At 41.6% G+C, this 25,235-nt stretch overlaps 1 protein-coding gene across 2 annotated transcripts in view; it reads left to right on the top strand.

Annotated features, from left to right (window-relative positions):
* Nucleotides 1-455: 455 nt before the first annotated feature.
* Nucleotides 456-25,235, top strand: part of CACUL1 (CDK2 associated cullin domain 1) — a 48,342-nt gene continuing 23,562 nt past the window's right edge. Inside the window, exons 1-4 of one of the 2 annotated variants that reach the window (XM_034062049.1) lie at nucleotides 456-887; nucleotides 6,922-7,048; nucleotides 11,451-11,553; nucleotides 21,941-22,036. In XM_034062049.1, the coding sequence (XP_033917940.1) occupies nucleotides 599-887; nucleotides 6,922-7,048; nucleotides 11,451-11,553; nucleotides 21,941-22,036 (615 nt within the window). In that variant the 5' untranslated portion in view covers nucleotides 456-598. The remainder of the gene's footprint in view (nucleotides 888-6,921; nucleotides 7,049-11,450; nucleotides 11,554-21,940; nucleotides 22,037-25,235) is intronic. The other variant, XM_034062051.1, reaches the window with a different exon arrangement.

The following is a 25,235-nucleotide window of genomic DNA, read 5'->3' as shown; positions in this document are numbered from 1 at the left end:
CTGGTGGAACATCCAGACCCGTGTTTAGGTGTTTCCCTAACCCGGTTTTTGCCGTGGCACCGGCTCCTTCTCCTCCCGCAGCCCGTGGAGCGCTCCCCGCTAGAGGGGGATGCAGCCCAGCGCCTGCAGCAAGTGCAGGGGAGGTCTCCGCACCACCAAAGGGAAAGGGAAGGCGGAAGCTGCTGGAGCGCTCCCTTTAGAGCACAGTTTCATCGTGTTCGGTAGGCACTAGGAAGAGGAGCCCCATCCCAGCCCTATCCCAATTCCAGCTCCGGAAAGCCCCCAGAGCCTCACAGCCCCTCTTCCTCAGCGCCCCCCCCACAATGCACTGCGCTCGGCCCCGCCTCCTCCCTCTCTTCAGCCAATCACGGCTCACCACCTCCGGACTACACTCCCCAGCATCGCCCGCGGCCAGACTCCCCTCTCCTGCTGCCGTGTTCCGCTTGCCGCAAAGTGTCGCGCAGCGCCGCCGGAGGCTGCTGTGTGGGCCGCGGGCCGTGCCCGGAGCCGTGCCGCGGTGAGCCCCGCCGGGCGGAGCGCGGCCCCATGGGCGGCGGGCGGTGATCCCCGCCCTTCCCCGCCCCGCTCCCGCAGCGCCATGGAGGAGGAGAGCATGGAGGAGGAGGGCGGCGGAGAGCCCATGATGGACGACCAGAACCACAACAACTGGGGCGCCGGCGGCTACGGGCGGCACCTGCTGGGCTCCGCCGCAGGGCAGCTCGGTGACCGCTTCCTACGCGAGGCCGCCGCCGAGAGCTCGGCCGGGAGCGACCTCTCCGAGGCCAACGGCATGCTGCAGGGCTGCGAGCCGGGGGGCGCCTCGTGCAAGGGGGGAGCCGGAGCCATCGCCGCTGCCATCAACATCAACGCCTCGACCTCCAAGTTCCGTGAGTGAGCGCCCTGCCCATGTCCCCCGTGCTCTGGGCCGCACGGCGGGGCCTGGCGCCGGCCGGCTCCGCGCACTTCACCCGCTCCCGGCCTGCGCTGTCCCCGCTGTCCCCTGCTCGCTTCTCCCTCGCATGTGGCTCCGCTCAGGTCTGTCCTGCGGCGGGTCCTGGCCTGGGTCTTGGCCCTAGAGCCTTCTCGAAGCGAAATCGGATGGGTTAAGGCGGCTTGGAAGGGGAAAAGAACCTTCCCCTCACACACCCCAAGTTCTTTGCTGTCATGGCGAGGTGACGTGGTGGGTCTGGCGGTAGAACTGGGAGAGCGAGTGTAGGCAGGTGTTCACCTTTACAGAGGCACGGTTGCTTTTCCTGAAGCTTTTGGTTCGGGGCCTGTTTTCCTGTGGACTTTTGTTTTTTTCCACCTGAAAAACTACAAAGGTGGGTTTGGAACCTGTTTGTGGTTGCTGACAGCAGATGGCAATGTGTACAGAGCCCCGGGATGGGGTGTGCTGGCCTTTGGAGGGGACGTATGTCTGCAAAGGCTTGATGTGAACAGCTTGGAGATGAATTTACCTCCCTAAGAAATAGTTCCAAACCACCTTTTGTATGCAGCTTTTCACAGAAATTGTATTTTTCCCCCTGTTGTTTTGCTGAGGTTGAGGGAAGAGAAGATTTTTTGCTTTTTGTTTCAATTTGACTTTCCTTTCCAGAAGTTACCCCTCTGGGCAAAATATGCCCTTTTCTCTAATGGTTGTTGGAAAACTTGGATTTGGTTAGTTCAAAGTGTTCCTGGAAGTGTGACTGTGTAACTGCCATGATGAAATTTGGATGGGAAACACCTTGTTTTCCTTTTCACCTTGTTTCACCCCTCTTTCCCAAGTGCCAGCTCGTCTGTCCAGCAGCTCAGCTTCATTGCTGATCAGAAGCTCAAAGTTCAGGCCTCTGGGTCCCTGCTTCTGTGGTAGCCTGGATTTCCTGGCTCTAGCCACCTTGCCAAGGCTGACTGCTTTGAAGTGGAGGCTCCCAGACTCCATGAGCTCTCTGGCTCTCTGCCTGCCTTGTCAGGGCTCCAGGTATCTTGGGGTGGCTCATGCACAGTTGAGACAGTTGAAATGATTTGGCCTTGCTGGACTAAGCTCTTGAATTCCCAATCCAGAAATTGAGAGTCTTAGTTTTTCCTTCTCTTTCAGGGTAAGAATGTGTTCAAGCTGGATTGTCATCAAATGACTTTCCAGTTGATCTGCAGTTTTATGTCGGAGCAGGAGGAGAAGTGACGGTGTGTGATTTTGCTTAGGGTGTGGGTTTTGAGTTCTTGTTTTCACTTCTCCAGCATTCGTATCCCAATGCAGTATCTGTCTTACCGAGGTTAAGTGTTGTTTTAAAGAAAATTGAGATTTCCATAAAATGCAAAACTCTCAGTGAAGTCCATTAGAACTTTTACACCCTTGTGTTGTGGATGATTTTGATGGAATGTGTATATGAACAGAACAAGTCCAGTGAAGTAGTTTGATCTGAGAAAGTACAGGAGCTGAGTTGGGATCAGCAGAGAATCTCAGACTGCTTTGGGTTGGAAGGGACCTTAAATCTCATCCAGTTCCAACCCCCTGCCATGGACAGAGACACCTTCCACTGGAGCAGCTGCTCCAAGCCCCTGTGCCCAGCCTGGCCTTGAACACTGCCAGGGATGAGGCATCCTGACTCTTCTAATCCTGCCTCTGGCAGGGGATATCCTAATTTGCTTTCCTTATTTTTTTAAGAATAAAAAAGAGAGGAAGATTACTTTTGTTGTAACCATACAATGAAAAGGAAGACAGGTGTGTTCTAGGTCCCCTCCTGCCTGCTCTGTCTTGGCAATGGCAGAACATGCATAGAGAAGCTGATTGTCAGGCTTGAGCTTCATAGGGAAGTTGTCTGTTCTCTGCTGCATGATGAACTTGCCGTTAAAGAGCAAGTACTTGTTTCTTCCTTGCTTCAGGATGCAGAGGCTTAGTCTTAGGTTGTCCTACAGGTCACCTTCAAAAATGGGGGTGATGTATGATTTCCAACAATCCTATGGTCAGTTGGAGCGCCTGTGATTTCAGATAGGTCTCTCCCACCTGAGTCTTTCCTCCAGCAATGCTCGTTTTCCAGCAGGTAGTTACTTGCAGTGTGTTAGTTTTGTTCATGTTCACAGTTGCAGACTAAAGCTTCTGGTGGGCCTTTTTTTGTTTGATTTAGCTGGCAGAGTGATGGAGGCAGAAGGTTAGGTGGAAACCTGTTAAAATCCTGGTTTTAAAAAGTATTTTGTATGTAGGGGTAGTAGGGGGGTTGAGTGGCTTTTCAGACAGCTTTCTCATCTAAATAACAAAACAACGGTATCAGTGATTTTTGGTTTTATTCTTCATGTCCTGTGCCTATTGCTGTTCCAGCATCTATGTATGCTTGTGAGTTTTTTCCTCATCAATTTCAAGGGGGCTCTATACCTATTCTTGGACCTTCTGGTTTTGTTTTTTATCAAATATAAGTGGGTTTTGCTGTTCTTGTGGTTGAAGTTGATATCAAAGAATTTGGTAGCTTGCAGCAGGCTGTGTTTCCATTATAGCTATGATACTGAAATATCTAGGTTATGATACGAAGCTCATGCATATTCTTTTTCATTTAAATGGTTTCACTGCTGTACTTGACTTAATTTGTTTTTCTTTTGAACTTTCCTGTATATGGAAAAGCAGCAGTTGCTTCTCAAGCTTCACTTGTGAAGTATATTATAATTTCCTGGAAAACAGTGGCTTTCCCTTTGCTCAGACTGATTTCTCTCCCAACCCCACCCCAAACTTGCTGTAGTTGGATAAAATCATGCATTCTAGCATGCTTTGTTACAAAATGTCTGTGTCTCTGCCCAGAAACAGAGTAAATCTCAGTGACATGAAAGTTACCCTTTAATATCACCCTTTACTTGAGATCTGGAAAGAGGCTATTGGACCAGTCCTTCTAAGTCTTGAATATCTAATGTAGGGATAAGCACTTAAGAATAATATCCTAAAAAGATAGAAAAGTAGAAAATCAAATAAGTTTCTAGAAGGACAATCTATCATTTCTTTGTGAGGATTTGTGTGATTTCTTCCTGCTCTTGAGGTTCTTGCACAGTCTGCAATTGGAGGCTCTGTTTTAAGTCATCCTTTGCTTTGTGTGTGTGTAAACAATACCTGAGAGTGTCCTGCTGAGTGGTCCTGCTTCCTAATTTCTCATTGCGTGATGCGTCTGTGAATCATAGAAACCCAGACTGGTTTGTGCTGGAAGGGACCTTAAAGCTCATCCAGCTCCAACCCCTGCCATGGGCAGGGACACCTTCCACTGGAGCAGCTGCTCCAAGCCCCTGTGTCCAACCTGGTCTTGAACACTGCCAGGGATGGGGCAGCCACAGCATCTCCATGGCCTCCTCTGGACTCTCTCCAACAGCTCCACATTCTTCTTGGGCTGTTGCCCCAGAGGTGGATCAGGGCTGCAGTGGGGGTCTCCCCAGAACACAGCGGGGGGCAGGATCTTCTCTCTCGACCACTGCTCACACTCTGGGGTGCAGCCTGGCACATGGGGCAGTTCTGGGCTGCAAGCATATGCTGACAGATCATGGTGAGCTTCTTGTCAACCAACAGCTACAGGTGCTTCTCCTCAGTGCTGCTCTCAGTACGTTCTTCCCAAGCCTGTCTTTGTCCTTGGGATTGCCCAGAGCCAGATAGTGATTGTTCAGTATGTAGCCTTGGATGCTTAACTATATAAATATTACGGTTGGCTTAGTTTCATAACTGAAGTGTGTAAATAAAATATTGCTTGTGAGAGTCTTCAGAATAAAAATAAAGCTTTTCTAGAATATTACTTTGAACTCATCAGTGTTTCCTATTCAAGTCTCCTGGGGCTGTTTGTAAAAGCATTTTGGTCTGTACCTGCGCAGCACTTCAAATGGGCACACGTTCCTTTCTGCTGCTTCTTTCCTTTTCCATACTGTAAAAAAACCAAATTGCTGTCTCAACAGCCTGTTAAAAATTATTTTGTGTGTTCTCAATTCTTACTTGACTGGTTTCTTTCAAATGAATAGAGCTCATTTCATATGTTAAGCCACATGTGGGTGTGATTATACATTAAAATCTTAAATCAAGACTTGGTCTAATATGTATGCTGACTTCAGTGTTTTCTGTGAAACAGAGCACTTCTGTGGAAACCCACCTTTTCAGATTTGCTGCTGAGTCTAGGCATGAATAGTAAAGCCATAGCTGTATGTGAAGTTGCTTGGCGCCTGAGCTCTGTAAAGGACAAGAACTCAAGCAAGTCATTGTGAAATAGATGAATAAGGAGTGAATTCACTGTCAGGCAGGTGCTGTGCTGTTCTGACCGCATGGATGCTTTTACATTGTGGAGCTGACTTGCTGCACATTAACTTACATCCTGGTGGTTGTGTACACACACCTGTAACCTTTGTCAAGTTGTTAGGAAATGGGACTGCACTTTCAAATTGGAGGCTGGAGCGCTGGGACAGCATCCTCCAGGACTTGGTAGTGGAGACCAGTTCACTGCTCAGACAGGTTAACTAGAGCTGCTTCTGTAACAGGTATGAAACAAGAGTGAACCAGGGGCTAGCTGGGTGAAGAGAGGACTAGGAGTGCTGCACTAACATTCTTCACTAAGCAGGGTTTCTGGATGAAATACCCTAAAAAACCCACACCAGGAATATGTAATACCTGTTCTTACAGGTAGCATTCATACAGTTCCTTGTTTTATACCTATCTTTATTCCACTTCTTCTTTTATATTCTTTCTCTCATACTATTGCCTCTATTTCCCTAGAATTGTGCTTCATAATGCTGCTAAAAGTGACTCACTCGGCTCCTTTCAATCCCTTGTGAAAACAACAGCTCAGGAATCTTGCTTCTCAAACTGTGCAGTGATTCTACATCTACACATGTATTTAAAATGCAGAACTGTTAAAATATTTATTTTCAGTGTGGTGTCTTAAACTGGATTGTTTGGGATAGGAACTCTCTTTACCTCTGTTCCATGTAGCCCAAATCCACGTGTGGAGTTCCAGTGAAGAAATGACTTCAGATTCCCTGGCTTGGATAGTTCTGATATGAAGGATACCCTGTGCTCTTAGTTATGGAGGGCTCTGCTTTGAGTGGGTGGTGTGAAGCTATGGTGCTGTGACAAGCCAGCAAGATAGTCCTGCAAGTAGTCACTGCAGGGAAGGTGTTAACCCTTCTGCCATGGCTGTCTTTGGAACTGAGCTGTGTGTGGTTAGTTCAGAAATCCCCCCCAAAAAAGAAACAGGTTGAAACTCTTCTCTGACTGTGAAGGCACATGGGGTGGCTTGGCAAGAGGCTGCAGTTGAGAAGCCGAGGAGGAAAACTGGGGAGGGATGCAGATGCTAATTTGAATGCCTCCTATTCTTCACTGTGTTGATTCTGAACAGAAAAAGGAGTGTAATTGTGCCTGCCAGAGTGGGAACTGTAATACAGATCCAAAAAATTTCCCCAGGAGCCTAACTGCAATTGAAGGCAGAGGAAATTGCATCAGCTTTTAGGCCAAGGAAGCTGCTGGTCCCACCTGAGACTTGTAAAATTCATACATGTGCTGGGAAGGAGTATTCCAAAAACTGCCTGACTTGGCCCAAGCTTGTTTTCTTGTTTGTGAGGATCCAGTGCTAATTGTTGATTCTGGACTCCTACAAAGTTGCAGAGTTTATTAATTTGAGCTGACTAACTGAGCTATTTTTCTGTATTACTATATTTGTCATGCTAGAACTCCCAAGGAGTTTCTTTTTCCCCGCTCTTTAAGCCCATAAGAAATAGCCAAGCACTGATTTGGCAGATTTTCTAGTTTTACTTTATTCCCTCTAAATAAAAACATACAGCTTCAAATTGGAGCTTTAGTTTTAGATGAGGTTATCTTAGTGGAAGTGCATGGTTCCCAGTTGATTTGGCCAACTTATTGGTGTGATCTGAAATTGCAAAGCATTTACTTGCTGCTTTTAGCTGGAGTTACTAAATGTAGCTTTGTTTTTTTTCTCGTAGTAATGAATGTTATAACAATTGAAGACTATAAGAGCACATATTGGCCAAAGTTGGACAGTGCCATAGATCAGCTTCTAACTCAGAGTCCTGGTGACTACATCCCTATCTCCTATGAACAAATATACAGGTAAGGAAACCTAAGTGCTTTGTTACTCTTTAAGATTAAATGCTTGGCTTATTTTGCAGCCTGCACATATATTGTATTTGTATTTATGAGGAGGGCAGTTGGAAGCTTTTGTGAAGCACATCATTTAACTGGTTGGAATGAGGGAATAAAAGATGCATATCTCAATATCCAATGTTAATAGGAATAAATGCTAAACAATTACAGTGCGTAAGTGCTGAAAACGTTAATATCAGTCTCCACCACAGTTGCTTAGTGTAATATATTAAAAATATATATTAAAGTCTCAACATCCTTTTCCTCAAAGGGGAAGAAGAGACTGGCACAGTAGGGGTTTGACTTCATGTTTCAAGAGGCTTCTTTGTCATGTCTGATAGGCACTGAATTGGTGCAGCAGAGGTAAATAGAAGCTACTGCTGTCAAGGTCCATCCACATTAACTGTCATCTGTGTGTGTTGCACCAGGTAGCTTTAGTCTCATTTTGCCCTTGCCCAGCCATCTGGCTGAATGTACAGTGCGAGGCTGTCTGAAGGACTGATGCAAGGTTCAGTCCTTTATATCCCCATTCTTGGTTGGAGGCTTGAGTTGTACCTGGCTTGGAGCTGCAGTTTACTTTGCTTTAAAAAGGATCTAGTCACACACTAGAGTTGGCCTGCAGACTAAGCTAATGGCAAGTAGTGGGGGTGGTAGGAGATTTGCTTCAAAACCACACTACTGCTCCAAACCAAACTGCTAGATGCTTTAGAGACTTGGCATTTATTTGAGATGGACTAAAATAGAGATTTTTGTTCTGTAGGTGATGGTATCCAGTGTGTTGGTAAATAGAATGAAAACTGGGTAGCTGCTGCTGCATTTACTGGCCAAGATGCCCTTAAAACTACTGTACCCTTGCCAGCAGCACGACTAATAGCATTGCTGTCTTTGGTTTTCTTTAATCCAGTGTTACACTCTATGAAATAACAGCAGCTCAGTCACTGATTGCTGGGTTTAGAGGCTTTCAGCTCTATCATTTCCTGCCCACTTGCTCTTAGCCACTTTGGCTCTCCAGGTTGAAACTTTGGATTAGGGAACTAGATATAAGAATGGCAGGTACTCAGTTTTCCATCTTAATTCCAGTTTAAAACTTCCTCTTTCCTCTCCAAACTTCTGGAACTGCTGTTATCAGGACTCAGGCATTTATGTGTAGAAATAATTGAGATGGTCGTTTGAATTGAGAGACATTTTGCAGCTTTAGTGTAAGTAATCAAAGTTCTTTCTCTGGCTTAAAATCCCCTTAAAATCTGGCTTAAAATGTGCAAACAGTCATCAGTTAGAAATAAGCCATCTTGGCAGTCATCTCTGATAGAGCAGGTGTACAGAATTAATGGTTTTAGTACCTGAAATAGATCTATACCTGGTTATGGTTTAAGATAACTGGAGTTCATCTTTCTCACCTTTTTACTCCTCAGAAGTCTTATGTATTGAAGGAATAATGGGTTATATGCTTCTCCTAGATAACCCTTTTACATCAGGGTAACACTTGATGCAGTATTGTAATGATGCACAGATGTCTGTTGCATGTAGTTTACCAAACCAAAAGGTATTCTGCATTTTAGTGTTATTGATAAAGCTACTGTGTCAGTTTTCTATTACAAATCATGTCTGTGGTTGTAATTACACTGACAAAACCTCTTCCAACCAGGAGATTGATTATTTTGGTTTTTAATTATTTTTAGACATTTCCTTTGCTTGACTGACAATCTAGACAAGATAGATTGAAAAGAGAAGAAAAACTGATTTTTATTGAATTTAATGAGGGTGCTTCTTGGAGTATTATAGAGAGTCTGTTGCAGACTTGGGGTTTCGATCCTCTCTGTTTCCCTAGGCCGGTTATTTAGTCTGGAAAATAGGGTGTTTCTGAAGTGGTTCAAACAGTTACATCTCTCATATTTTTTTTACAGTAATACTGTACTGAAAATAGAGTGCTTTTTCTGATCGTTCTTGTGCTGAATAAAAGAATCAATGCAGATTCAAAATACATTATTAGATACATTTGCCATAATCAGTGATAACTGTAGGTGTCTACTCCACAGCAGTGAGAGCTAGGAGATAACTTCAAAGGTGTGCATGCAGATATTTACTATGGATCAGTTTACCCCTTAGGTAGCAAAGTGTGATTAGTGACTGCTTTTATCTTTTAAATCCAAAGCCTGCCTGTGCAGAGTCACTTCCTATTAGAAGGGCTAAATATATTGACAGAGAGATGTGAAGGAAACTTTGAGGTGAGGAAGATGTAAACAGCTAAGTTGTAGTTCTGGCTACTGTTACTGCCTCCCAGGTACAATGCAGTTAGATCTGTGTTCTTCAAGACAACTTGCAGATCTCAGATCTTCATCCCTCTCTTTAAATATATACCTTTTAATGTCACAAGCTGGTGACTTCTTTTGGGCTATAGGAGGGCAAAGATGATTCACGGAATCAGCCCAGCATCAGGAACTGAAAACAGGATCTTAAAATGGGGAAGGAACCTGTAAATAGAAGTGTTCAAGTAAAATGTAAACACATTCTGCACACTCATATAAAGACTGGTGCTTGACTACAGAACATATTGCAGAAGTAGGTATAGCAGTAGTGTATGTAACACTAAGCAGACATATAGTCAATTGTGGAAGTGGCTATATATATACTGGTTAGTTATGGAGCAAACACATAACCATTTGCTGTTGTTACTTAGCTGTCTGGTTTGTAAGTTATCACAAAAATCAGTCTGGCTTTTCTTATCAGTGTCTCTCTTTGATCCAAATGAAACTGGTATTTTTTGCTGTTACTACATCATATCCAAATGTCTTGTACTTGCTTGTTCCAAACTAGGATCTGCTGTTGGTAGGCTTCATATGAAAGAAGCAGGACAACTTCGTTATTTAAATAACATCAAACTATAGCTATTCAACTATTTTTAATGTATAATAGTAGGAGAGGTGGGAGGTGTCTTTTGTTCTTTAAGAAATAGCATAGTTTGCCAAATAAGCAGACTTTGCTGTATTTTGGGGGCCCCTTGAAGTTGTCAAAGGGAATAAATACACATTTCTAAGAGTTACTGATAATTCTCTTTTTAAAACCTTCCTTCAGAAGGCTTTGAGAGCAGCAGTTATGAATGAGAGTGCTGTCTTAGCCCCTGAAGGCTTGGACTTGGTGCCTAATCTCTCGCTTGCATGGGAAAACTCCAACAGCCTATAGCTGTTTTAATCCCATCCTTGCAGTTTGTTTGTCATTGTCCTCAGTAGAGAATTGGAATGCTATTATTCCCCTACAGAGACACAGTGTGGCTGTAACCACAGCTTTAGGCTTTTAGTGCTATTCAAAGCCTGCAGAATTCAAGTCTGAGATCTGGACCTTGCTGTAATACTTTGTGCATGTCTTGAGGAGCAGTCTCTGGTTTAAATTGCTCCCTGTCACTCTATTCCATGCAAAGGGATGAAGGGAGAGGGGAGCAGGACTGAGGCATGGAGAGGTGGTTTGGTTTGCCCAAGACACCAGGTCAGGTCTTCCTTGTGCCTCTTGAATTTTGGCAGCTAGCTTCCAAAATGCTGACTTCAAGAATGAAAGCACTCGAGAAGTAAAAGCTGCTTAGTATAGATGATTACAGTGTTAGCCCTGATGATGATGATGACTGCCTTAATGTAACTTCTTGCTGAAAGCAATATATGTATTTGTTTTACAGCTGTTGTAAATGTATTTTCAATACATAGCCTTATTTTGTAGTTCTCTTGTATTGAAGTATGAAAGCAATAAAATGTCCTTAAAAAACAAAGGTGGCACTGAAGGCCAGAGTTAACACAGCCAAGCTGGAATGTAGAATTCAAGTTTTGTTGCTCTTTCTGTACATCTTTGTTTATTATGAAAATGTGGGGTTTTCTTAGAATTTAAGGATCAAAGGGTAGAGTAACATGCTTGGGTCTGTAATTTTAGAACTTTTTGTTTTAAAACCACTAGCACAGTTTTGGTGCATTCGTGACTGTTTGTCAGTGTTGCCCTTCTTTTCATAAGGGTTTCACCCTAAGATATGCATATAATTATTAAACCTGCTTATTTTAATGGAGACTTAATTCACATAGGAGAGACAAAAGCCAGAATTAGGAGTCTGCTGTTGACAGAATTATCCTGGCTGTTTTGAAGTGCACTGTTAAGAGATCTGACTGTAAGTTAAAGTGAGGTTGGGGAGAGGGAATGGGGTGGACACACTGGAGCCTCCAGGTCAGACTTAAGAGTATGCTGGAGCTCATTCCAAGCTTAGGGCTGTTCACCACTCCTTCAGTTAACTTTATTATCCTCTAAATTGGGACTTGAACAAAATATTTTGAAGTCTGTTACCCTTCATTGCAAACTGTTGTAAGTTCATTGTTTGTTCCTATATTTGTTTCTGCAGTTGTGTGTATAAGTGTGTATGCCAGCAGCATTCGGAACAGATGTATAGTGACCTAATAAAAAAGATAACTAACCACTTAGAGAGAGTCTCAAAGGAGCTGCAGGTAAGAAGCTGCACAATCTAATTATGTCTTTCCTGGGATCTGTGATTATATCCAAGCAGCATGGAGATGGCCCGTGGAGGGGATTGCCATTAAGACTGATTTACACTAGCTTACTAAATTGTGGGCTGCTTCATTCACTAACTGGCTGTCAGACAGAATACCAGCTGTTAGATCCAATTGCATGGCACTGACTAGCCTTAGAGACCTGAATCATGAGGAGAGCAGTGGCCAAACATGAATATATCATACAGAATCAAAGGCTAGGGAATGGGAAATCTACATTACCATCTGAGGTGTAAATGCTTTAGTCAGACGTGATCTGAGTACATGACATGATGTCTGCCATTGCTGTGTTAATCTGTCTAAACTGTTTATGGTCCTTGTGCATCACAGGCAGCACAAAAGGAAAAATCCAAAGGAGAAAAAAAGGAAGTGAATTAGATACGAATTGTGAAGCATGAATTAGGAATTATTGCATATGAAAGTTTTGTCCTACAGTTTATTCTGCATTTTTCTTGCCTATCTCTAGATGTCAGTGGTTTACAGCAGTCCTAATACAGTTTGTATATTCCTATGCTTCTCTGCATCTTATTTGTGCATCCATGTTTGTTTCCATGTGTGTGCTTTGTTGAGAATTCCTTTTGGGCTAGAATCTCCAAACATATTCTTGAAATTGTCACTGCTGTAGCAGCAACACTGTTTTATTACCCTACAGCTCTTGTCACTTCCACAACTGATGTTTGAGTTCTGTACTGACTTGCATCAAGTAGAGAAGCAGTTTTAAAGGAACCCTAAACTGCAGCAGCTCCTTCAGTGCTTCTAAGAACTGATAACTAACATCTGTTAGTCAGAAGCAGTCTTACTCCTTTTAACTGCTTCAGGTACTTCTGGCTAAACATCCATTCCCAAGAAAATACTTAGCACTGTGATTGCTCTGATTTACTTCTCATTTCACTCTTTTCCTCTTGTTGCTTTTCTTATAAAGAAAAATAACCACCTTGCACTCAATGGGCAATTTTGGGAGCAGTCTTTAACTATGAATTGTGTAGGTCATCTTGAGCTAGGTTCTTTGCTGCTGTTCTCTTTTAGAATTCCTTTATTCCCTGTGGAATAACAGCCTCACTGTTCTGTAAAAAATGGTCAGAGTAGATGAATGTAGTATTTAAAACAAAGCCTTCCCTTGCTTCTGCTGAACTGGTGCAACCTGTACATTTTTCTTCAGCTTGTGAGAACTACAAATCATTGCAGCTGTACAGGTTTGGCCAGTTCTTCTGATACATCCCATGGCTTTACTCTGCGGTAGTCCTTGATTGTTTCCTCTGAAGTTTCAAAGCTGACTGAGGCAGCTGCTTTTATTGTTTGATTTAACACATATATGCACTAAATGCTTCTGCATTGTTCTGTTGATAGGCAGGGTACACCACAAAATGACCATACACTGGGTGTATTGTATGCACAGTTTATTAAACAAACACACCAAAGCAAATTTGGTATGTATCTCTATATATACAGTAATTAAGTACAAGGAAGCAAATCAGAGAGATACATATTGAGAGTAAAGTACAGAGGAAAGTTAGCAGTGCATCAGATCGTTACAGCATAGAGAGAACAGAGATTGAGAAGAAACACATCACCAAATACCACTGAAGCATCATCCAGGCCCACACTTCAAGCTGGGAAGCCCTGTTGCAGCCTATGCTTGGAGTCTCAGGTAGCTGGGAAAATTCCTGCATGGTGCATCCACCCATAGGTGAGGCTCTGGATTTGGCCACAAGAGGGTCCTGCCTTTATACCCTTAGAAAAACAACCGCTTTATGCCATATCCGTAACTGTTTACTCATGGGGCTGCGCAATTTCTCATGATCTTGCTGTTGTCCACCCTGGGAGCACTGGCCCTCGTGCAGCCAAGTATAAAGGTCATAGATGAGCTTCACTCTCATATTTTCCTGCCTCTTTGGACAACCAGTCACAATGAACATAAACATGTATACTCTACCAATACACTTTCATATAAAACATGTTTTATTATGTCTCTGTCATGAGAGGGAATCAGCCCTCAACTGTCCAATGCAATCTTTATCTTGCAAAAGTATCCTTACGTAGGTTAGACACACCTTGTAGCAGGTGGCAAGAAAACTCTGATATAGCATGATAGCATCTTTGAGTGTGTTTTGTCTGATGAGAATGTGACTTTGGGTTTGGATGGTAAATCCATCTTTTTGAGCTGCTTGAAGTCAAACTCCTGTGGCTTTGAAAATGGTCCTATAGAGAAACTGTTTTAGCAATGGGTTGTGAAATTTACTCTTAAGAAATAATTACAATATACTTCATTATCCTGATACTTCTTTGATCTCAATACATTTTGGTGACAGTCACTTGGGGTTTAGGTTGAAAATGCAGTATGAGATCTTTAGCAACAACAACAAATGACTTTGTAAATGCTAGTCCCCTAAAAGTTTTTGGTTTACACAGGCAAAGAAACCCCTGTATATGTGAATCCTTTCAATGCACAATTGCTTTCTCTGACACAGACTCATTCCACCTGCCAGCAATATTCAGTCTAATGCAGAGTTCTGTTTAACTGGCAAGGTGTGATTTGATGCAAGATAACTTTTATTTTTCATTTTGTTTTACATGCAGAGATGCAAATGTAGCCCATTATAAGCAGGAGTGTTGGTTTGTGTGAGAAAGCAGATGATAATGGGAACTGAAGTGGCAGGCAAATGTGGCGTCTTATTCTGAACAAGCCAAGCAATTTCTTTGCATAGAGGTGCAACAGTTTAATGGCAGGTGGATGGCAGAATATCTGCAAGTAACCAACATGCCAGAGCAAGCTGTGTCCTCCAAGAACCACTCATCAGCAGCAAAAGCAATAAACCTGTCAGCAAATAGTAAAGTGGGAGCATCTCAGAGGACTGGTCAGACTTGTTCTTGTAGGGTTCCAGCCTTTCTGGAGCTAATCCTTCTGTGTGGCATTCTTTGCAGTAACTTCCTATATATGGTGTTTGTTGCCACCTGCATTCCTCAGGGTCTGCTTCCCAGATTTCCACCTTCAAAAATGTACTTTTCAGTGGTGACAGGGGCATTATGAAAATATGGGTGGGCTCATGTATTCTCTGCGCATTAGGCATGGGATAAAAAGCAGTGAACATTGCCTGCTGAGAGATAGAGATTGCTTGTCATCAGACCATCAGCTCTTTGATAACAGGGCCTCCTGTATCCCAAGATATTCCTAGCTCCCTCCTTACTTTGTGTGTAAGCAAATGATCCTGTCTTCAGGGTGTTTCAGTTTTGGAGAAACTGAGTCAGGACCACTTTCCTTTCTTGCACTTGATGTCTGGATGAGCTTCTCCGTATTAATAAAGACTGAGTTTTCTCATGTGGAGATTCCAGTAACTGAGAATGAAATTTCACTGAGTTGATCAGAATTTTTAATTTTGTGTGCTTAAAAAAAAGGTGTCTGCAAAACCCACAAATACACAAATGTTTCCTCTTGTCTTGAGGCCTGTGAAGCCTGTTGTATACAGATGATTTTCCCAACATGCTTTATTTGGAAACATTTTATTGGTAATGGCCATAGCCCATTATGTTGTGGTTTAAAATAATGACAGCTGTTTTTGTGCCTAAGTGCTGAGTCATTGAGATGTATGAGGTAGGGTGGATACACAGGCACATATGCGTTTGAATGAAATAGATCTCTCTTTAAAATGAGTAAAACTGCATTTGCATTAGGCACTTGGGTTTCTGGCTAAACTTATGCACTCTGATAAAGTCATGTAAAATCAAGTGCTTTGCCCATTGTATATCTCCTCAGCAAAAGACATAGGAAGGTACTTTAATCATTGACAGTGCGAATGCCCATGACAGAAGGAGCTTTTTTGTGCAAGCGCAGTGAATATTTTAATTTTAGTTACAATAAATACAGTAATTCCTTTAGGAAAGAACTGAGAGCTGCAAAGTCATGTTGTACCCTGCTTTTATTTAGAGGAAGGAGGAAAAAACAATCTATTGTTTGCTATTTATGTGGTTTTGTAGGGTTTTTTTGTCATGAATAATACATTTCTTTTTATAATGAACATAACTGAGCAGTCACTTGTGCTGTTATATAATTTGCACAACTGCTGTGTGGTCTCAAGGATCTGTAGGGTTAGGGTCTTAGCTGTGTAATGCCAGAAGTCTTTCCTGCTTCATACTAAACTTCGCAACCTTCTGTCTCATCAGCTCTCAAACCGGTCATTGCAGGGCATGAAAATATCTTCTCACCTATTATTTCCTTGGGAGAATATGCCTTGGTGTCAGGTTCCTGTAAAAGCCATGTTTTGGGGTCTGCCAGATCTCTGGGAACTGATGCCTTGTATCACATCACTGTTGCTATCTCTTCTTAAAGAGTGTCAGCATTATCTGTTGTAGACTATCTGTTGTAGACAATCTGTTCCTTCCTTGCCTTTTTCTCCTTTTCTGTCTCATATTTCCTTTCATTTGTTCCCTGTGATTATACGGAGTTTTGCCATCCAGTGATGAGGAGTCTTATTTCCTGCCCCAGCTCTTTCTGAAACACTAATGTGATACATACAAATGCCTTGCTCCAAACTTCAGATAAGGTTCTGAACTTCCTTGCTTGTATTTTAGAAACAATTGTGTAACTTCCAGTATTTCTCCTAATTACAGAAGTAAAAGCATGAAGCTTAAGTCACTTGTCACATTTACCTTGAGAGCTTTGCATATAGTTGGGGTGGTATAAAAGTGCATCCAAGTATTGCTTTGAGGGAATGTAACACTGAACTTTTGGCTGTGGGCAGTTTTATCTACTGGGTACCATCTCATAGCAGTTTTTTGATATTTATATTTTAAAGTAATTTTATCCCAGATTGTGTTGTGGACACATTTTGCTTTCCTTCCAAGGTACACTGATTACAGTACCTTTACATAGTGCTGTATTGTAATGGAACAGTTAAACCAGTCTGTAAGATGGAACTGGTTTCTGTGTGATCTTAGTAAATTAGGTTGTTAATGAAGTTATGATTAGACTTTAGGAATCTACTTATGGGGGCTGGGTGATACACTCCATCCATGTGTAGAAGCCCATTCTTATACTACAGTGTTTGTATGGGCATCACCTGACTTGCTAGCTAAATGATGACTAGTGAATCTTCTTCAGGATTCGTATGTCCTTTCCTGTAGCATAGAAATGACACTCAAATTCACTTTAATTTGAATTTAGTTGGTTTCCTGAAGTAATTTCCATAGTTGCAGTAGTTTCTCAAAGCAATTATATAGAAAACAAAACTGCCTTCACTATGTTCTGCCTATAGAAAAGATCAGAAATAGAGGTGGAAAAGGAAAATTGAGTACTTGCATTTCCTATCTCTTTTCTTACTAAATGTTAAATTGCTAGTGTTTCTTAAAGTCCATTGGGGTCAGCTTTATGATCTGTTAGTATCAACAGGCCTTTTTTTTAAAGAGGAGGCTCAGACTGGCCATTTTTTGAGTCCATAATATTTAAAAGGAAAAAAAAAGACCCATCAAACATCAAGTGCTGTAGGCATTTATCCATTTTGCTGGGGGAAGATTGCTTAATTGTGTGTGAAACAAGCCTTTACTGCTGTGAATCACACTGAATTGAATCAGATCGAATGAATGATCCATACTAAAACTCAGACTGTAAAAGGCAGAAGTGTCAGAAACATGTGCTTGTTCATGTGCAGACATCAAAAAGATGGTTTTTGACTTGAGGTAGAGGTCACTGTATTGGCAGACTTGCTATTAAAAATGATGTTGTCATGAGCAAGCTAACCTGAGCCTGCTTGCCTGCTGCTTTTCAAAAAGCCTTGTATTGCTGAAGTCATTTTGAGGCCCTCCACACACTACACTGGGTCCTGCAGACCCTGATACAGAAAGATGCAAGTAAATATAGCACAAACTAGTATGTATTTACTAGGTAGCAAAGCTTCTGAAGTTTTCTTGATACTTAAACAGAGTTTTGGTGGTCCTTGGATACAATGTCTTTTTGTTTTATAGATATGTAGAATGGAAACAGAAACATGCCCTATATCTGCCCCCTCTACTTGAAGACAATTATACCAGAGTGTGTCATGATGCTGTAGAGCTTTGAACAGCTCTGAGTGCAGATGCGGTTAGGAAGACACGGTCTGTCTCTGAATGACTTGTGCTCTCGCTTTATTTCTGGTCTTTATAAAAAGCTTTAATAGTGCCCTCGTCTTGTGAGGTAAATGTGAACATCACATAAATTGTTTGCAAGGCAAAGTGAACAAATTACATTTGCTTGGGAAAGAACAGAAAGTGGTTTAAAAGATTCAGACCACTTACATGAATAGCAGGTAAATTTGTGGAGTCATTCTCCCTTTTCACTTGGCAGGCGTGGGAGAGATGCTGCAGCATGCGTGCTGGCATCTTGGCAGTGAGCATGTTCCCAGGAAAATGGAGCTGCCCATTCAGCATAGGAATGTAAGCTTTGCCGAATATACTGCTGATTGTGCCAGACAACTATTCATGAACAGATTAACTTTGTGTTCCTCAAGCAAAGAACTGTCGTCACTGTTTCTTTCTTGTGAGCCATTTCTGAGTTGTCTTGAGCCAGCATCATGTCTTCTGGTTTCATTTGTATGTTCAGCTAATGATATTCAAACTGAAAAACCCACGGCTTTTTCATGTATACAGTTTGCTGCCCACAGGTTCATTGAAATGCCTAGATGTTAGATTTCAAGTAAGGGAAGGGTAATTTAGTATACTGGCTCTCTAATTGCTTGTTCTGTTTGAAGATGTCTGTCTTGCATGTTATCCTTTCTCAAATATGTTTTCTTGTTACTTCTCATTTCTCTTGGTGCTGAGATGTCTGCTGTGATGTGTAAGGAGATTAAATGGCGTCTTTAACATCAGCTTTTACTAGCAGCCATAGTATTTTATGCTAAGAAGTAGTTGACTCAAAACCAGGCTGAAGGTGTTAAGTAAATACAACTGCATCACAGTTTGAGAAACCTGACCAAATGTTCAGTGCTCCCATGGACAGGCACACTGTATAGTTGCTACTAGAATACTATTCTTGAGCCTATGAGTGGTAGGTGAGAGCAGATGCAGGAGAGGATTTAAGCTGTCTGCCTGTATAGAGTGTCTTAAAAAAACCAAAGCAACTGAATTGAACAGTTTAATAGGATTCAGGGTGGGAGTGAAGGAACCAGGGGTCCTCTTCCTTCCTGGAAAACCTTAGACTAGTGGTGTATTTTTCTTTCTTTGAATACCTTCTGTATTATATCCCCTAGGTAAGATAGGAGTGGATTTAAAGATGCAATATTTTCTGGAGGGTTGCAAGACTTAAACGTCATGCTTAATTCTTCCTATCCCACCCCTGTAATTAAAACAGCTGAATGTGTGTGTTCTGTTTTCTGGACTCAGACCAAGAGTGAAAAATGTCAGCCTAAGCAGTTTCTTTTTTTTTTAATAGCTATAGCAGAATAAATACAGTTTTTAAAGTCAAGATTTACCCTAATGATGGCCAGTTAATAGAAAAATCTTAGCAACATCTATTTACTCATCAATTTGGTGCCAGGCACTGCATTTTAGCTTATAAAATTCATAATTCAAAATTCAGCAGCTTACATAAAGCTACTCCTGCTGCAGTTACTGTCTTATTAATGTGAATGTAGAGATGGGGAGAAAGTTCCTGTGCTCAAACAAGTAATTGATTTTGGTCTGGCAGTTTGAGCAGCCATACAGTAACACCGCAATGAAAACAGACCATGATCATTCATAGGAGAGCTGTGGAAATACTAGTATTGATTTCTCATTGGCTTGGGGTTTTTGTTAATTTACAAGCCAAGTGATAGCTGAAGAGAGTTTGATTGTCAAGTTTCTTCTTGAATTAAGCAGAGTTAGATAGTTCATGCTTTGCTGTTAATGTCTTGGCTGTTGAGGCTTGACATGAAACATTACCCAGAGAAGTCAACTGAAAGGTTTAATCTCATGCTGATAAAGCAGTTAACACCATGATTTTGCATTCCAGAGGTTAAGACCAAGGTTTGATACTTGCCTGATACCAGTAAGTGCTTACCCTGAAGCTGTGAGGACTTAGGGTTTTTTTTTTGTGTTTATCTAGAGCACTGCACTTGGTTGCAATGTGATGGTGGTGAACAGCTTCCAGGTATTCTCTGTTAAAGGTTGTTTTGAGGAGACAGCAAGGAGTGCAGTTGTTGTTCCTCTTAGAGCATCTCTCAGTGTGACATAGGCTTTGCAAGGTGAGCTAGCAGAGGTTTCATCTTCAGTGGAGGAAAAAGATATCAATCCTTAATGTCCCCTGTAAAAAGAGTGGCAGCCTGACTCTGACACATTGCCTAGAATCAGTTCATGGGATTAAATCATGCATTGTTCAGACAACTTCTGTCTCTCTATTTTGTTAATGAAAAGTGCAAAATGTCAGTGAGAAGAGTGATGCCCTGTGTCAGGCTGTGGTCTCCTTTTGTCTCTTTTCTTTGTTCTTTGAAGCAGAACTTACCTTTTTCTTTGATCTTCGAAGCTATATACCAAGTCTTTACAAACCAGAGAGTTTAACCATATTTAAAGTTGAGGTTAAAAGAGAGTGAAGCAGGAATACATACTGCTTAGAAATGCAGTTTTCACTGCATGTTATTTGCAACAAATTATATATGTAACTGTATATTAAAGTGAATCCTTGGAATTCATGGCCACTTTCATATATTGTTGGCATTTTGAACTAAAATTTGTTTGCCCACCCCTGAGAACTACTTCTGCAGTAAGATTACAAACTTCTGATCAGAATGAGGAATAGCCATATACAACCTTTAGCAGCTGCATATGGAATAACACTCTTTATTCCTTTGCCAGTTTTGCTTTCCTTTCTGAGATGTTTGCACTGTATCAGCATTTGCTGTGAAAAATTACCCGTGTGTTCATTAAGCATATTAAGGAAGGAGGCAAAAGAAGCTAGTTTAAAGAGAAGAAACCTTTGATCGATTTAGAATAGTTAACAGTGCAGAAAGCATAACTTTAACCTGTTCTTTTGGGGCCCTGGTGAATGTCCATGTGAAGGATGAAAAATCAGCTTCATAGAGATAAGAGCTTTAAATTCCTATAAGGTGGTGGAGGTGCAGCTACCCTGGGGTGTTTCTCACACCACAGATGCTTTGGCTTGAGGAGATCTTTGAGCTTGTTTTGTTGCACTGCAAGGTCCCAGTCACTGCTGCTTTCTCCATCCTCCTCTGGCTTGGCACTGTCAGAGAGGAAAGTGGTGTGCAGGAAGAGACGTTTTATTTCTCATTGGGTGTATGTGGGTGTATGTAGGTGTGTGTATGTGTATGAACAGTAGAAATGTAGGCAGCTGGCCACACTCCTCTGAAAAGACCATAACAGGGAAAGCAGGAGTTGGGCCAGAGGCAGAGTGCGATGTGAGGAACATGTTATCCCAGCTCCACTCCCATCCCTGGGTATGTAAGTGCACTCCTGAACACTCTTAACGCAGCAACCCTGCATTCCCCAAATAAGTATTTATAAAAGAAACAGTGGCTTTGTGTTTCCCATTTGTCTAGTTCCCTTCTCACTTCAACTTGGTTTGCTGCAGAACAGGTTCTTTTAGCTTCCTTAGCTGTTCCTTTGGGAAAGATGGTGTTGTATACAGAAAATAGCAGTGCTGTCACTGTGAGTTCTACAAGCACTATTATAAAGTTAGCCCATTCTGGTTTTGTGTAGCAGAGTTTTGCTTGGGCCAACAGGGTAATGCTGTGTTTTGCAGGGCTTCAGTAGATGTTAGTGAGCCTCATCTGGAGTGCAGGATGCTTCTGATAGCTTCATATTCCCTCCAGGTCAACTCCCTGAATACTTACCTTGCCTTAAGTGACCCAACCAAAAACATATATATGTTCTCTATGAGAAACTGTTCCCTGGAGCTGGAGGATGTGCCACTTGCCACTCCAGATGCAAAGCAGCAGCTTAATGCCACCCTGCTGTCTTGGGGTAGAAGCCCCCAGGGTGGTGGGAACACACACTGCAGCACTCATTGAACATTGGTTATGGGTTCTAAGGAGTGATAGATCTTTCAAAACAAAGGTCTGGTCTTTAATAAGTGCTTTTATTTGAATATGCTAACTGCTAGTTTGTTACAGGAATACTGCATTTCCTATAGTATGGGCCTTTTGCTGGGCACTGACATATAGTCCTAGGCAAAAATCAGTTACTGAAGAAACCTTTTTGCTGGAGGAAGTTCTAGCAGAAACTCTGGAATGTTGTGTGGCTTGCTTTGTGTGGACTTAGTGTATCAAATACTTTGTAGTGTTTTGAGTTTGCTATGAAAGCATAGCCCATGCTGTTCCAGATCTTTCTCTTGTTCAAATTGCAACCTGACTTTTGCGGTTTCTTGCAGGCCAGCCCTCCAGATCTCTATATTGAAAGATTTAACGTAGCTCTTGGACAGTATATGGGAGCATTGCAGAGCATTGTGCCTCTTTTCATATATATGGTAAGTTTTAGAACATTCTTTTCAAATAAAGTATGTCCATACGCAAGATATTGACTGAAAGTGAAAAGAATATAATGCAGCTGTAATGACTTGTAACTTGTAGCACTTACGATTTATGCGTGCTTTTGCTGCCTGCATAACAGTGCTGATTATGGGGAGAAGAAAGAGGAGCTGTGCTTTTAAATGTAACATTTTGCAGTTGGTTTATGCCCTGATATTTCTTTCCTAGGAGTGGGGGAATGGTTTTTATTTTGCCTGGAAAAAAAGCTGTCCCAAATAGGTCATTATTTGAGATTAGTGGCTTGTTTCTATGTTGGCTTGATACTTTGGGCGGGTTACAAAGATGATTGTTTCTTGCTTTTAAATCGCATAGATTCAGACAAAACAGAAAAAAATGCCTCTTGGAAATGAGTGTCACTTGATAAAGCAATTTAGAGCGTTGACTGGAGGAAGACAAACTGAAGTTCCTAGCACTGTCAGGCATACTCACAGAGGTTCAGAAACCATTGGCTATGTTTGCCATGCTGATATTTGTAATTCAGTGTCTTCTGCGCATCTCAACAACTTTATAGTTTGCATAATTTTTGCCAAAGTGCCAAGGCTTTTATTGCCTTTTTTAAATGTAGTGAATAACTTAAGCTTGAAATTTGCCCTTCTCCTGCAAACCATCCTTGAATTGGCAACACTTAGAAATAAGAAACAGAAAGGAAGTATTTGTTGGGAAAGAAACTTTTTTGAAAAGAAAAGGAAGTATTAAAACTGATTTAGATTAAATAAATCTCAGACTCTTCAAAATTATTCTCATTGGCAGCTTCCCAGAGTTTGGGAAGCATTATCTGTTAGAAGGATATCTTGTTTCAGAGGAAATGCCTGAAACTGGGTAACTTTCTGCAGTCTTTTGGCATGGTGCAGCCATGCAGGTTTATTGCATTAAAAGGGGAATTTGGCTGCCTTGAACTGGATGTCTTCTAATTGCTCTCTTCCCTTGTTAATACAGAATGAAATGCAGTTACCACAGCTTTACTTGTAAGCAAAGAGCTGTGTTCCTGGTGCTGATTTTGTGTTTTTCTCCTCGCTCCTGTTGTAAAATCCTGGAGAAAAACTAGGAACAGACTGTTTCCCCCTGTTGCATTCAGATATTTTTATATGCTAGCCATTTATTCACCCATGTGTGCTTAATTTGTTTATTGCAGACAGGTGTTTAAGAAGTCTCATAATTTAATATCCATTTACAAATGGAGATAAGCTGTTCAGGTGTGTACTTTTATTGAATACTCAGTTCCATCATAGAGGTCAAAATATATCTTTATCAATTAAGACTGCATAACAATCATCTAGACAATGTTCACAATAGACATAATCAGGCAGGTTTTATCATTATAAGCTATATTTATATGAACAGGCAAGGTGTAATTGCTGAATGGTGTTCTATATTCTTCGTGCACAGTTGTGATATGGTGTTTGCCTCTTCAAATGAGGAGTCTGTATCTCATCCTTTCGTTTTTAGAGTTGAGTCTAACTGATATCTAAGCACTGTAAAAATGGTTAACAAGTAATAAACAGACCTGTAAAATGAATACGGGTTTTATATTTTATTTCAGAATGAAGAAGTACTCTCTTAAAGAAGCTTCTTTAAAGCATGACTAGTGATTTGTTCAAGTAGTAAAATTCTGTTTGTGCAAACACTTTTCCATTTCATACAATCAACAAATGGTTTGGGTTGGAAGAGACCTTAAAGCTCATCCAGTTCCACCGCCTGCCATGGGCAGGGATACCTTTCACTAGAGAAGGTTGCTCCAAGCCCTGTCCAACCTGGCCTGACTTAATTTAAGTTAGGCCTTGAGAGTTATCATAAATGGTTTGTGTGGGAAAGCACCTGTCAAGGTCATCTAGTCCAGCTTTCCCTGAAATGAGGAGACACGTCTTCAGCAGTTAGGCTGCTTCGAGTCCTGTCCCAGCTGGCCTTAGATGTTTTCAGGGATGGGGCATCTGCTGCCTCTTTGGGCAGCTGTGCCAGTGTCTCATTGTGAATAATTTCTTCCATATCTAGTTTAAAGCTACTCTTTTTCAGTTTAAAACCATTACCCCATGTCCTATCACAACAGGCACTGCTGGAATGCCTGTCCCCATCTTTCTCAAAAGCTCCTTTGAAGTGAAGTTGGTGACTTACATATTAGTCCTGTTTGCTGCCAAATACAATACTGAGCTGGATCAGATATATAGCTGATTTTGAAGGCTGATGTCAAATTAAGTGTCATACTTGTTCTCTAATTTATTAATCAGTGCTGTGCATGCTAGGGAAAATGTACTTGGGGAAGTCAGGATAAAAAGCATTCACTTCAGGTTTGTTCTGTGTACATTTGGAAGTGCTTTTGTGTACAGCTACTCTTGCAATTTTCTCTTTTAGGGTCTAATCAAGTTTTCTTTCAGCAGTTTCCTTTATTCAGACAAGAAAATATAATTAAAAAACAATTGCAAGAGGTAAAAGTCTCATTATCCTACAGTACAAATTGCAGCTTTGCAGTTATTTAATAGTTATTTTCAGTGTTCTTTTAAGTGAAGAGGACTAAGTTGTTGAGCTCTGCCTCTTTATCAGAGATGCAGGGATTTCCTTTTTCAGTACTGATGTGTGATTGCTGTAATCAGGAATTTCCAAGGCTGTTGAGTTGCACTGATAAACTCAGTTCTGAAAGGATGATTATGCTGCTGCTTAGGAAAACTTTTAATATGCATTTAAATATTTAAAATGAATGAAGCTGAGGAAAAGCCAAAGTTTCTTTTTTTTGTACAACTGAAACATGGTTTTGTCCCTTGGTGGCCAAGAAAGACACAGAATTTTTCCTTAGGCTTATTTCTGTGTTTTGATGTCAACACCTGCACTCTTCTTCTTCCTGATGGGTACCAAACCATATTCATGGATGTGAATGGTGGGAATACAGGAAAGGTGTTTTGTTAACCTGGTTGAATATGGTGACCAAAGTGTATTTCAAATCCCGAGTGATGGTTGAGAGGGCTGACTTTGCAGTTGAGGGAGTTTTCTGTTTCCTTCTTTGCTAGTCACACTGTGGGTTTATGTTTTCATGGGGTGATGGATTTTTCCAGTCTTATGCTGCTACAGTGGACTTCCCAAGAAAGCATGGAGACCCAGAGCACTTTTGTCCCTTCAAAATTCTTTGGGGTCTTCAGAAGCTCCAGGGTA

Source organism: Melopsittacus undulatus, chromosome 4 (genome assembly GCF_012275295.1).
Source record: "Melopsittacus undulatus isolate bMelUnd1 chromosome 4, bMelUnd1.mat.Z, whole genome shotgun sequence".
Taxonomy (NCBI): Eukaryota; Metazoa; Chordata; class Aves; order Psittaciformes; family Psittaculidae; genus Melopsittacus; species Melopsittacus undulatus.
The sequence above is the reverse complement of the archived record's forward strand: the minus strand, read 5'-3'. Positions and strand labels throughout refer to the sequence as shown.